At 49.0% G+C, this 13,131-nt stretch overlaps 1 protein-coding gene and 1 long non-coding RNA gene across 2 annotated transcripts in view; one reads left to right on the top strand and one right to left on the bottom strand.

Moving 5' to 3' along the window:
- Positions 1–13,131, top strand: part of ADAM12 (ADAM metallopeptidase domain 12) — a 353,237-nt gene that overhangs the window by 256,601 nt on the left and 83,505 nt on the right. Inside the window, exons 7-10 of the mRNA XM_086681149.1 lie at positions 2,807–2,872; positions 3,940–4,011; positions 8,734–8,903; positions 11,696–11,780. Of these exons, the coding sequence (XP_086537275.1) occupies positions 2,807–2,872; positions 3,940–4,011; positions 8,734–8,903; positions 11,696–11,780 (393 nt within the window). The remainder of the gene's footprint in view (positions 1–2,806; positions 2,873–3,939; positions 4,012–8,733; positions 8,904–11,695; positions 11,781–13,131) is intronic.
- LOC147576228 (uncharacterized) overlaps positions 1–13,131 on the bottom strand; it is a 33,241-nt gene that overhangs the window by 9,494 nt on the left and 10,616 nt on the right. The window lies entirely within an intron of this gene.

Raw genomic sequence — 13,131 nt, 5'->3', positions numbered from 1 at the left:
CCTGCCCCATGCACGTCTCATCCGCAACCCTCCCTCCGCTCTAGACTATGGAGCCGTCCTGCCTGTTGCTCTAACACCGCCTGATCTCCCAGCCTCAGGACTTCTGCTGTTGCTGTTCCATCTGTCTGAACACTGTTCCTCCACACATACCTACTTCTCTTCCTTAGGTCGCAGCCGCTTTAGTCGCACGCCGCCATCTTTAACCTCATGGCAACAGCACCTTCCACAGACTCAGCCGTATTTTTGCTAACTTTTTATTGTCACCCCATCCCCCGGCCCCTCCTGGGACGTGAGCCTCGTGAGCACTTTAACTTAGGTTGTTTGTCCGTCCCCGTATCCCCAGCACCTAACATCACGCCGAACACAGAGCTGCAGTAAATACTTGTGGGGCGAGTAATGATACACAAATAGTCTGGCCCCTATGGGGAAGGAGGTTCGATGAGAGTTTATCGAAACCCTAATCTCAGCTTGTTTTTCTGACTTGGGTTGGGTTAAGTCCCCAGGGCCAAAGTTCTTGCTGTAGCATGTTGGGGGATATTCTGTCTCCGGGAACTTGGCTGTGACAACTTCAAGAGGCCCAGGAACTGGTTCCCTCTTGAGCAAGACTCCGAGAACGCCTCGGTCTCCACCTTGGAACCGAGACTGTTGGGCCACGTTCAGGGGCTTATTATGTTCCTGTCTGTTTGGGGAAGGGCTTTTGTTTATAACCCCGACAGTGAAAATTCAATCAAGCAACCAGTTTCAAATGTTGCTCTGCATATCAAAAATTTTACATACGATTTTTTTTTTTTTTTAAACTGGACGGCCCAGATAGGTCAAAATCATGCGGAGGTAATTTAAGCCTCTCTGTGTGCCGCTGACGGAGGAATGAATGTTCGCGGCCATGAGCCGGCCCCTCCCCCATGGCTTTTTATTATTATGTGGTTAGGCTTCTCTCTGAGCTTGCAATTCTCTGAATTCATGAGAAAATCTGGACTCCTCTGAAAACTGCAGAGACAGGAAAATTGCGTTCATGTGTTTGTTTTCATTATCTGGAATTGTGTATTTTCTAAATGATGATCCAAGGCCACTTGGAAAAATCCCCTGGTCATTCATTTCACCCCTTCGTGGTCTGAAAGGTGTAAGTGCCTGAACAACCAAGGCCCTTCCTGCGAGTTTTTCAACAGGAGATTAATTCATTTCTTCTGTGATAGAGCTGTATTTTCTCCTGGAGGATTCGCTGAATCTGTTCATGATTAATCGCAGAGTCGTGGGAGAAAAGGAGACTTCTGCGTCTTTCACACCGCGATAAGGGAAAAGGGCCAGATCTTCACCTCTTCCAAAGGTGTCGCATTTGGGGTACACAAGCGGGTACGGCCGGGGCTAATCTTTTCTCCCGTCTGAGTCCACAGCTATCACCATAAAGCCTGCCTGTAACACATGGTCATGAAGCTTGACTTCTTTTCTCATAACGTGGTAAAAATATGAGAAATGATACCTTTTCCCTCTTCCATACGGTTTCCAGATTTCTTGAGGGATACCTAAATTCATGAATCAGCACAGCTGGGCGGCGAGCAGGAACACTGCTATGATACAAACATTTTTCTTGTAAAAATCCTGTTTTGAAGATCCCGGACTGATGGGGATTTGTTTTATAAAAGATGTTTCCCTCGGGCTTATGTGACTGGAAAGCTGATTCAAAGCATGCCTTGGTCATTTGTGCCGTTGTCTGAAAGCATGGCCAGAGCACGAGAGCTTTAACCGGGCAGCAAGATCGTTAATGCAGACACCAGCCCGTCCATCGCGGGGACCAAACCCAGCTCGACCCCCGTTTCCTCCAACTGCCTTTCATTGCAGAAGCAGAAGTCTTTGGTTTTTTTTTTTGTTTGTTTTTCATGTGTGCTTTTGAGACCACCCTCCAGGAATTGCTCTTTTTCTCCTAAAAGTGCCTTTGGGATTCTCCCAGTAATTCATGGAAGAGTGCAAATGTTTTTTGAGGAAGCGTGATTAAAATGTAACCCACTTCAGAGGCTGCCTTCACTAGTCATACGTCTGCCATCGCCCTCTCCTCCGTGCCTGCCCCTTGGTGCACAGTCTCTCTATTCCTCTCTGCTCCTTCACCCTCCCCAAACCCCCTTCTCCAGGGCCTGGAGTTCAGTCTTTCCGTTCTTCCTTTCTTGACACTGTTTCTTGCTACTCTTGATCCTTTCTGGTTTTACCCTTAGCACCTCCTTCTTGCCCGACTCTGTTCCAGCCTGGCCGTCCCCCATTGTCCGGACCACTCGTCCTTTGCTTCTAACTAGATTTTCGCATGATCGGCCCCGAGGAGTAAGCTGCCTGAAACGGGCTATTCAGTGTTGCCCCCAAAAGTAGGCCATAGAGGGGAAGGCGACACACATGAGACACTGGATGGCATCGTCTTCTGTAGTGATCTTCACATGTGCCGCAGGTGGCTCAGAATGAATGGCCATCGGCTGGCTGGGGTTCCGGAGAGTTGCTTTGGTCTGACTCGTCTACGTGCATGTTTCGTGTAATAACGTTCTTGACTCGTTCTCGTCCCGCCGCCATCAATGAGTCAGAGGGCAGGCGGGATTCCTCTTGAAGGATTTCCCGGATGGAAATGGAAGCCGGTCACCCACGTGGAGAAGGTTTTCCAGAGGTTGTCGGGGTTGGAGGTGAACTTCAGAGGGGACAGGGGTAGGGCCGGTGGCGGTGGTGAGGAGTCTCTCGCCTCAGTTAAAGGGTGTGGGTCCAGAGATACGGGCAGTGTTCTGGAAGCCGCGGAGAGGTGTTATGGGAAATTAAAGGCCGTGTTTACTTTTGGCAGCATAAAAGAGAGACCCTCAAGATGACCAAGTACGTAGAGCTGGTTATTGTCGCGGACAACCGAGAGGTAAGAGCTTTATAAAACTTCTCGGTACAGTTGGTTAAAAACAGAAATAGGGAGAAGAAAATATTGAGCAAGTTATCCCTCGCCCTGATTAACCTCATTCTCTATGAGCCCTTAAAAGCATTGGAAACAACCCGTTGAAGCGGTTTCCTAGTATTACAACGTATGAAATATTACAAATGCACCTGATAATCCAAAATAATGACAAGGGCTGCAGTAAAGGCAGGACGGCCCTGTGGCTAAGGTCCCCAAACAGAAGTATTCGGGGGAAATGGCAGATGGCTTAAGAAGGTATTCTACAGCATTTGGGGGGAAAGTTGGGTTTAAAAATGTCCGACGCATCCCAAACCGAAATGAATTAACGAATGCAGGCTGCAGGGACACGGCAGAAAAACTGACTGTGTGCTTCGGTTGCTGCGTTAGCTTTCTTCCTTTCGTTGGTTTCCGGTGAGCTGTTTTGAGATGATCTTCTCTGAATTCCTTCCTCACCTCTGCCACATGGTCTGGGTGAGGTGACTTTTTCTCGTGAACTCACTCGACACCTACGAATGAAACAGGCTCGACCGTTTCCCAGAAAACTGTTCCCGTTCAGGAAGGTCAGATTTGAGGGGAGAAGGGGACCTCATTAACTTTTCTCCCTCCTCCTCTGCCTTGTTTGACCGGTGGCCATGAGCTTCTATTCCTTTCACTGTTTCTTTTTTAAAAACAAATATAAAGGAAATTTCTGAGGATGTTAAAATCAAGTTGATGATATGAAAAATGGCTTTGGACTGCCTTCTCGCTGTCTGTTCTCTCCGCCAAAACATGTCACAGCCTCCACCATTTGTGAGGCTGGAAAAATCGCAGAAGTGGCTGTCTCCTGAGCGCTTGGCTTGGGCAAATTTCAGGGAGTTTCAGAAAGTCCCCAGACAGGGAAATTTACTCATCAGGATGGGAACTCATTTCACTGTAAACTGGGGAGGGCCCCGGGTGGTGTGTGAAGCCCAAGACTTCACATTTCCAGGAGCTGGGAAGATGAGATTCGATGGATATTCTTGCCGTTATTAATGCTGACATTTAAAATTATTAAGTTTCAGAGGCAAGGAAAAGATCTGGAAAAAGTTAAGCAGCGATTAATAGAGATCGCTAATCACGTTGACAAGGTAAGTTCTTCTTGGGGTAATTAAATCACTCAGATCACGTAAATGTTTAGAAACGAGCTGCAGGGAATGAAACACACCTCGTCTGACTTGGCAGTGACATCGGTTCTGCCTCTGGTCCTGGGCTGGAACTCGGACTTCCCCTTCCTCTGAGCACAGAATTCCCGGGCCTGGAATGGCTACAGGAGATGCACGCTGTCTGGACCGCGGTGGCCTGGGGCTACATCTCCCTCCAGACTCCCTTCTGGCCAGAGACCCAGCGTGAGGGGAACCCTCCTCCATCAGAGCCGGAAAACCTGTAGGACGCATCCAACCCTCTGGGGAACTCCTAAGTGCGTCTCCTCCCAGGTCTCCCCGAGTTGCTCCCCAGTGCCCCCCCCCCCCCCCCCCCCGCCGAGGGCAGGCTGTCGTTTATAATGGACACGCGGGCTCCAAGGTCCGGAGACACGGCCATTGGCTTTCGGTTCATTCGGCTATTGGAATATCTCCCCGCTCCCCCCCCCCCCATTCAAAGAGGTTGGGAGTTTTGGCAACCAACCTTGGCAAAGGTGGTTCAGACCTAGAGGAAACCCCAGAAGCCTGGTCTAATCCCGGGAGTGTGTGCTCAGCAACACTCCGTACACTACCTGTCCACAAGCAGAGGGCGAAGCTGTGTGAGCACCTGCCCTTCTCCACGCACCCCGCGGAACAGAGCCATCAAGCTGTCTGGTGCTGGCTCTCGGTCTAAAACGGCTTCTCACACCCGCCTGCACGTTGGAGTTGCCTGGAAGTTTCCAAAGGCATCGCTGCCCGGGCACCTTGGCAACTGGGGGGTTGTTAATAACTTGCACCGGTAATCAGAGAACAACATACCTCGGAAAAGACCTGACGGACTGCATGGAATTTGCCAGCCTGGCTGTTCTTGTGTTTCTGGCCGAGAGAGAGTTCAATTGCTGAGCACCCGTAGGCGGGCCGCCCCCAGCAGACCCCGAGGCCCCTGCTGGGGGTCCGCGGGCTCCTCCAGATGCTCTGTGCCTCCGAACCTGCTCACTGAGGAGCCCTGGGCTCTGGCCAGTGTTCCAAGGTTCAGTTTTGCATCGCTGCAAGTGACAGCATCTTGGCCCCAAAACGACCGCTCCAGGGGCAACTTCACGTTAACAGCTGTCCGGCAGGCTGCGTTGGCCTGAAGGGAAGGGGGAGAATGACAGCCCAGGCCGAAAGACCAGGCAGTGATTTATTGCAAAGGTGACCTTCTGAAACCTCCAGGCCACTCCCCCCCACCCCCCACCCCCGTAAGTAAAACACAGGAGGCGGGTCTGATGCTCAGAGGCGAGAGCGAGGCCTGGGCGCTGGAGCCGAGGGATGTTCCCCAGGTCCTGATCCCGCAGGGCAGGGCAGGGCAGAGCCCTGACGCGTGTGATCGCCCAGGCTTCGCCTCTTTAACCTCTCACCTCCAGTCTGTCCCACGTCTTCTCAAGAAGTTAGCACCAGCCGCAGGTCCGTTAGCGCTGACCCTCTGTGACCTACTTCTGGAAGGGCTGGTCTTCCGTGCGTTTCATTTCTGCAGGTACCTCCCCTCTCACGGGAGTCTTTGTTCCCCCTCTCCCGAGCCGGTTGCCTGAAGGATGCGAGTTCTCGTGTCGGACCCCTCAGGGGCTTCCCTTTAATTCCACCCATTTTTTTCAGATCCGTTTCTTCCAGAAAGCCTCCCTTGAGCCCTCAAGCACAGCCCCCTCTGAATCCCTGGTTTCTGCCCTCTCTTGGGAGTTCAGTCTGTTGGAGTGAACTGTCCTAATGGCCAGGAGTCCCCAGCCTTGAGCCTCTTGCTGACCTCTGAGCAAGGGCAAGGGACCCTCATCCTTGTTCTTGGTGCCCCTGCTGAGCCCGGCACTCAGCAGGAGCCGAGCAAATCCTTGTCGCCGCTGCGTTCGTGGGCGAATCGATGCCACCGCTCTTGGATCGTGTCCACCCCCATCCTGGGCTGCGTGGGCCAGGCAGACAGCTGCCAGGCCCCCGTCGAGCGTCTCCCCAGGCCTGCAGTCACAGTGGGTCATCTTGGAAGGGAGCCTGAGCACTCGCACAGAAGTGGCCGTGCTACCTAGCGGTTTAAATCTGGGCACCAGGCCCACTCTGCTCGTGTCCACATCCCGGCCACGCCAGTCGTGCCTCGAGCCTCCAGGTCTCGGTGTCTCTGAGTGTAAAACGGGGTTAATGCTAACTCTTGGTTCATGGAGCCGTCGTGAGCGCTAAGAGAGCCGCGGCGTGGAAAGTCCTGAGTGCTGCGCCGAGGACGTAGTAAGTGCTCGCTGAGTGTCCGCTGTGGTTACGGGTATCAGCCATCAGCAGCCTGGGAAGAACACTCCCAGCAGGCAGGATTGTGTATGATGACTCAGGAGGAGTAGCACGCACGACACTTGCTCAGTGACGCCGATTTGGAGAGGAAGGACCGTGTGTGATATGCTGACGTGTGAAGTCTGTTGTAAGGATGTGACCCGAGAGAGCCAGCAGAAATGGTAACCCGTCATGGTCCGAAAAGCTCCTTGGTGGGCCAGCACCAACGTCAGCTCTGAGAAACAATGACACGTAGTCCCATACAGACCTTAGTGACCCTTCCATACAGCCCTCGCCGGAGGCAAACAGTGTCCCCTTTACAGGTGACAACCCTGAAGCCCACACAGGGCATTGGCTCTGAGGTTGTGGCATAGCAAGGCGGTGTGGGCATAGGCACTGGACTTCTTACCCATCTGCCTCCTGATCACTGTTACCTTTGTGCCTGACACAGTGGGAAGTGTGGTCCCTCTGTCAAAAGGCAGCAGCCAAGACGCATGCCGTCAGGATTCCAGAGGAGTCCGGGAACTTCATTCAGCCCAGGAAGCCTGGGCTGGGAGCTTACGGGTGGATACCACAGACAAGACCAAGCAATGCTTTTTTTTCCCCCTCTCTCTCTAATTACTTTAAGTTCTTATTTCCTTTAATGAACTATTGGTTAATTGCAGTATTGGTTTCAGGAGTAGATTTCAGTGGTTCATCATTTACATACAACACCCAGGGCTCATCACAAGTGGCCTCCTTCCTGCCCATCCCCCACCTAGCCCATCCCCCACCCACCTCCCTCCATCCACCCTCAGTGTGTTCTCTGTCATTCAGAGTCTCTTATGGTTTCTTTCCCTCTCTCTTTTTTTCTTCCCTCCCATATGTTCATCTGTTTTGTTTCTTAAATTCCACATATCACAGACCGAGCAATTCTTGATTAAAAACAAGCTGTTGGGCAGCATTTGGGTCAAAGCATTGTCTCATGAACTTATTAATGTAATGCCCATAATTGTCATCTGCTTGAAACCCAGTTGACGTTCTGCGATGTAGCTTGTGTCCCAGTCATACCCTTGTGCTCACCAGATGACCGCGGGGAGACGAGCAGGGGAAACGGCGAGCCTGCCCTCCGCGGGTTCAGCACCAGGGTCAGAGGCTCACACTTGGGTAGCTGATTGCCCTCTGGCTCACCACATTGGAATGGGGCTTAACCATCAAATGCGGAGCTTCTGTGACTTGTGTTACTTGTTGGCCCGGATCCTGGTAGAGGAAAAATGGGACGAGCTAACACCTGGAGCTTAACTTTGGCTGCTGTCATCAGTCACCTGTTTCTGCCTGGTTACCGGGCGTCTCAGAAAATGAGGACCTTCCCATTGTGTACCACCTCACCCCTCATGGGCGTTGGAAGATTTTACAGCCAGCCAGGTGATCCCGTGTCCTCAACCCCCGGGGCCTGGGCACAGAGCCACCTCCTTAGCATAACGCACTTAAGGGGCAGGAAAGTAGTTGGGGGCAACACGGAGTTCTTCCCTCTGCCCTGACCACTCATCTCGCCCTGGATAAAACTATCCCTTAGCCATTAGAAGAATTGCTCGTCCTACCTCTGACCCAGGATGATCTGCTTGTGGAGGGAGAGCTGTAGGTTGAAGTCAGGGATGTGTACAGACGAGAGACAGAATAGCAATGACAATACTTGCCTTGGGCAGGGTACCTGAGACTTTCTATCACAAGGCTGTAAATGAGGAACTTACTTTAGAAGATCTTTCCTGTGACACCTCTGGTGAGCTAGCTTCTGGCTGTGAGGAGAATGGTCAACGAAGTTCCGGAAGAAGGGTTCTGCTTATCCCTTTATTATTCCGAAAGATATTGATTTGTTCATTTGATTAGAACCTTCTAGGTTGGTTACAAGGCACAGAATGTGATTGTGTCAGCCAAGTCTGAGTCTTTGCTAAAAAAAATTAATACAGATTCATTTTCAGCAACTCGTAGGTAGAACGTTTTGCTTAAAAGGAACAAATTATTGTCCTTGGCAGTGTCTGAAAAAGCCTAATTCCCTCATTGTTTTTCTTGCCATAGTTATTAACTGGCTGTCTTTAGGCATAATGTGACTATGTTAGCAATAGTAACACATCTATATGCACATTTTAAATCACCAGTGAACTGTGTGGAACGTGTGCTTCCATACCAATAAGGGCAGACGTCAAAAAGCCTATTAACTTTGGCATCTAACTGGCCAACCACATTGGAAACCCAGTTAACACATCACTTTGTATCAGACACTGCAAATATTTCTTAAATTCTAACACCACAGGAACAAGGGAGCAGAGAGGGATTTTTCTCACCCGGGTCAGTGAGGTTCACAACATGCAAATATGTACTAGCCTTCGTTTGAAGTTCTTATGAATGTGATCCCCAGAGGATGCCTGTCTCGGTCAGTTTTACAGACCACTGAACATTCGGATAGTGCTGGTGGGCGTCGAGGTATGGAATGACATCGACAAATGCTCGATTAGTCAGGACCCGTTCACAAGCCTCCACGAATTCCTGGACTGGAGAAAGATGAAGCTTCTACCTCGAAAATCACATGACAACGCCCAGCTTATCAGGTAGGGTGTTCGTGGTCTGTTCTTTGCTTGAAGAACGCATGACCTCAGCAGCCCCCTGTCCTGGCAGTCGCTGAAGCTGCACGCCTCTCTGCAGAGCTCACTGGCTTGTACAAGGGTGTTTCCCAGCCCACAGCAGCGGGGCACACGCCATCCTGACCAAACTGTGGGTCTGTTGGGAACGTCTCCCTTTGAACCCCCCTAGGAAACCTATCCCTCCAAGAGACGTCTTATTTTCTTTTTCCATCACCTGGATGTTTTCCTCTATGCAAATTTCTCTAGTCTTTGTCTTGATATAAAATTGTCCCGAGTAGGCGATTAAAAAAAAAAAAAACTCATTTTCTTTCATTATTACTGAAAAATGTTTATGCAAGATGTGAGGACGATGTATTAGGATGATTATTGCCAGATGCCTGGAGAGAGGAAATGTTCATTCCTCCTCCTGTTTCTCTAGGACTCTGGTTTTCTAGATCAGAGGACCCCAGCGGTCTGCATTCTTTCGATCGCTGTGGACTGAGCATCCATCAGGAAGCCAGCACCCTTGAGTTGCTTTTAACATAACGGTGACCAGTACTGTAAGGCTCCCTGCTCTCAGGAGTCCCCAGTCCGTTGGGAGAAGGTGACAACGAACAAGGAAATTGCAGACAGCCCTAAGTGTCACGGAGATAATAAAATGAGGGAAAACACAGCTATAATGTAACATACTATATTAGAAAGATATTCGGACACCTTTATATTTAAAGGGAAAAAAGTGTAATCATAAACTGAATTAGTAAGGAGTGCGTTTTTCCCAAAGTGACAAACTTTTTATTAAGACCCTTAAACCTTATTCTTACGTTCTCATGTAGCTCACTTCCCTGAATTGAAAGCTTCAGGGTCAGAGACACTTGTCTTAGGCAAATTGTGTCTAGTTTCTTAAAAACTTATAGAAAGCTAAAAACCATTCTTACCCCGTCCTCACTTTAGAAAATGCCTGCATACAAACCGAGGCTGTTGGCATTCCCTGATAATTTACTTTGGCCATTTTCACAGGGTTGTTTGTTTTTTTTTTTCCCCGCCTTGGATATTTGTGGTCGCCTCATATTTTATGCATTGATTAATCCTGAACTACTAAAAGTACATTTTAGATATTCTGAGTCAGAGTATTTTGTTTTGATTTTTTTTTCCCCAAACGGAGTCTGTCCAACTTGAACATCTGGAAATAAATTAGCCTCTTATATAACCTCATTATTTATATGCATATATAATGGTATCTGTTAAAATGGTCTATATGGATGTAAATACAAAACCTGTAACCCCAACTGCTGTACATATGAGTATGAAGGACGGACGGATGGACAGATGGATGGATAGATACATGCATACATACACAGATGAGGTTTTATATATACTTACTCCCTTTTGTCCAGTTGAATGCTGTCAAAATAACTAACTTTTCAAACAGTATGTGTATACCTACATACGTACATGGCCAAGATAACATGAGTGAGTCATTTAAAGATTTAAAAGAGATTCCCTTAAAGAAGATTCAACAAATACAAACAATGTGGGGTTTTTTTTTAATTTTTTAATGTTTATTTATTTTTGAGAGACAGAGCGTGAGTGGCCGAGGGACAGCGGGAGAGACCCAGAATCCCAAGCAGGCTCCAGGCTCTGAGCTGTCAGCACAGAGCCCAACGCGGGGCTTGAACCCACAAACCGCAAGATCACGACCTGAGCCGAAGTCGGACGCTTAACCGGCTGAGCCGCCCAGGTGCCCCACAATGCCATTTCTCTCTAACAGATGGGAATGACCTTGGACACTTCACTGACTGAGCCACGCAGACACCCCTGACAAATACAAACAATGTTTAATTTGTAACGCAAGAGGGTCGAATGAACAACGCTTGCATGAAACAAGCCTTGGTGTCATTGGTCTCACTGATCAGGTTAAGAATCCACAGCGGGGGGGGGGGGGGGGGGGGGGGGGAAGCCAGTACCTGAGCCATAACGTCCCCTCCTGGAAACTTCCTTCTGGTGTAGTAAGGCTTTGTGGCTGTTTATTCTACATTGACTCCGGAGGAGCAGTCATTTCTCTGCTGATTCCCCTTTTGCCAACTACGTTAGCATCACACTTTAAAGAGTTCGGGTTTCTGGCCTAATTGTAACGTCACCCAGGAAAGCAAACTTCAGCTACAACAGGAAGTCTAGTGAACCACCACATGCATTTCATTTAGTTACCAGTGATTTTCTGTGATGGCCTCAGCGCTTCATTAGCAGGCATTGTTCAAAAAGACTAGCTCCTGGGGCGCCTGGATGGCCCTGTCGGTTAAGTGTCTGACTCTTGGTTTCAGCTCAGGTCACGACCTCACGGTTTGTGGTCAAGCCCTACGTCAGGCTCTGTGCTGACTGTGCAGAGCCTGCTTGGGTTTCTCTCTCCCTCTCCCTCTCTCTCTCTGTCTCAAAAATAAATAAGTAATCATGAAAAACAACCACAACAAAAGCAAAAAGGAGCAGCTTCTTCCAGTCCACGGGGAATAGGCAGGATACGACTTGTAAGAGCAAAGGTCACAGCTGGTCGTTGGCCGAGTCTTGCAAACAGAAATCTGAAAGGAGTAGGAGGCCACGATGCAAAGTCAATTTTAAAGGAACCGAGGCTCCAAATCAGCTGCAAACACCCCCTCGTGTGGCTGTTTTCATTTGGGTACCTTTTCTTGCTCTGACTCTTACTGGGATGCAGGAAGGTCCAACAGAATCTCAAACGTTAGGAAATGACTTCATCCCGTATTAAGAGTGGCTTTTTGTCTGTTTCCTAGTGGGGTTTATTTCCAAGGGACCACCATTGGCATGGCACCCATCATGAGCATGTGCACAGCAGAGCAGTCTGGAGGAATCGTCATGGTAAGTCAAGGGCACCAGCAGGCTGATGTTGGTGCCCCAGACACTTCCCTCGCTGTCCCGGGACAGCCCCGCTTTTATCAGACTCGGTAAAATGAGGCCTTTTTCTTAAATGGCTTTTAGATGTAATTCCACCTTATTTTCTAGCTCCGTTGATGATCATCCCTACCCCATAATGTTTCAGGGACTCTCTATTAAAAACACCAAGTCACACACAAGTGAGGTGAGTGTGTAAAAATAACTCAGTGGAAGCCCGTCTGCCCCTTTTTTGGAGAAGAAGTTTCAGCTGGGGTCTTGGTCCAAGCATTTCAGTCCAGGATGCCTCCCGGCATTGGGATGAGCCAGGACACGGGGTTGCCCTCCTCATTCGGTTTCTTAGACAGACTGTGGTCTCACCAAACATTACTACCAGAATGGTTTTCTGATGGTTCTGCGTCCAAGGCCCAACAGCCAAAAGTCTGAGGTTTTTAACTGTTTACCACTGCACATGCTTGACCCACCTCCTAGCCAGTGTCCAATTTGTCTTTATAATAACATTAATCTTGGAAGGCAGATACTTAGGTTTATTGATTTGTAAGGATATTTTTGTCATATGTGGGCTCTATACGCTTATACAAGGGAGCAAAACAGGAAGAATATTTGGGGCTTGTTTCTTATGAATTTAAGAGGGAAAGAGCTTTGATATGCTACCCAACAGGGGACTCCTGTTCCACTCCATCCGTTACTTAGAAAAAAGGTTTCACCTCATGCTGGTGCTGTCCCTCTTCCGAAAATATAGCGGCCCCTTTGCACCAGCCCTCAGCCAGGGCGTATTCTCGGAGACCAGTCTGACATCTCCGTTGAACGAACAGAACCTTGCCCTTCTAAGAAACCATGGTTTCCTCCACACTCTTTTTCCAAACAGAACCTTTCTGAATACTCCATTGTATTAAGAAGCAGAAGGAGTAATGTTCTGCTGACTCTTATTTTCCTTCCGTACTGCCCGACCTAATCTTCTTAGTGAACATACATAACAAACGTTGTCTCTTCTCTGATAAGTGTTGCTAATTCCTATAAACACGCACTGAACATATAAGCCGGAGAGGCCTTTGGGAATAAGCGTGGTCACTCTGGATTTCTGGCTTGTACAAGCTACCCTCTGGTTTTCTTTGAACTTACAAGCCCTTTGTGTGCTCTCCACCGTGGAAGTCCCTGGAAAGATTGCTTTTTGTTGGTGCCAGGTTAATTTCAAGTCAGATCCTGACTATATTTTTACAGAGGAGCCTGTAAAATTTTAAGAGGGAATAATTTTCTGTTTCAGGGCTCCATGGTCAGTTGCTCCTGACTTTGCCACGTAAAATGGGCATAAATATTT

This window comes from Puma concolor, chromosome D2, assembly GCF_028749965.1.
Source record: "Puma concolor isolate L17-30 chromosome D2, mPumCon1.1.hap2, whole genome shotgun sequence".
NCBI lineage: Eukaryota > Metazoa > Chordata > Mammalia > Carnivora > Felidae > Puma > Puma concolor.
The sequence above is the reverse complement of the archived record's forward strand: the minus strand, read 5'-3'. Positions and strand labels throughout refer to the sequence as shown.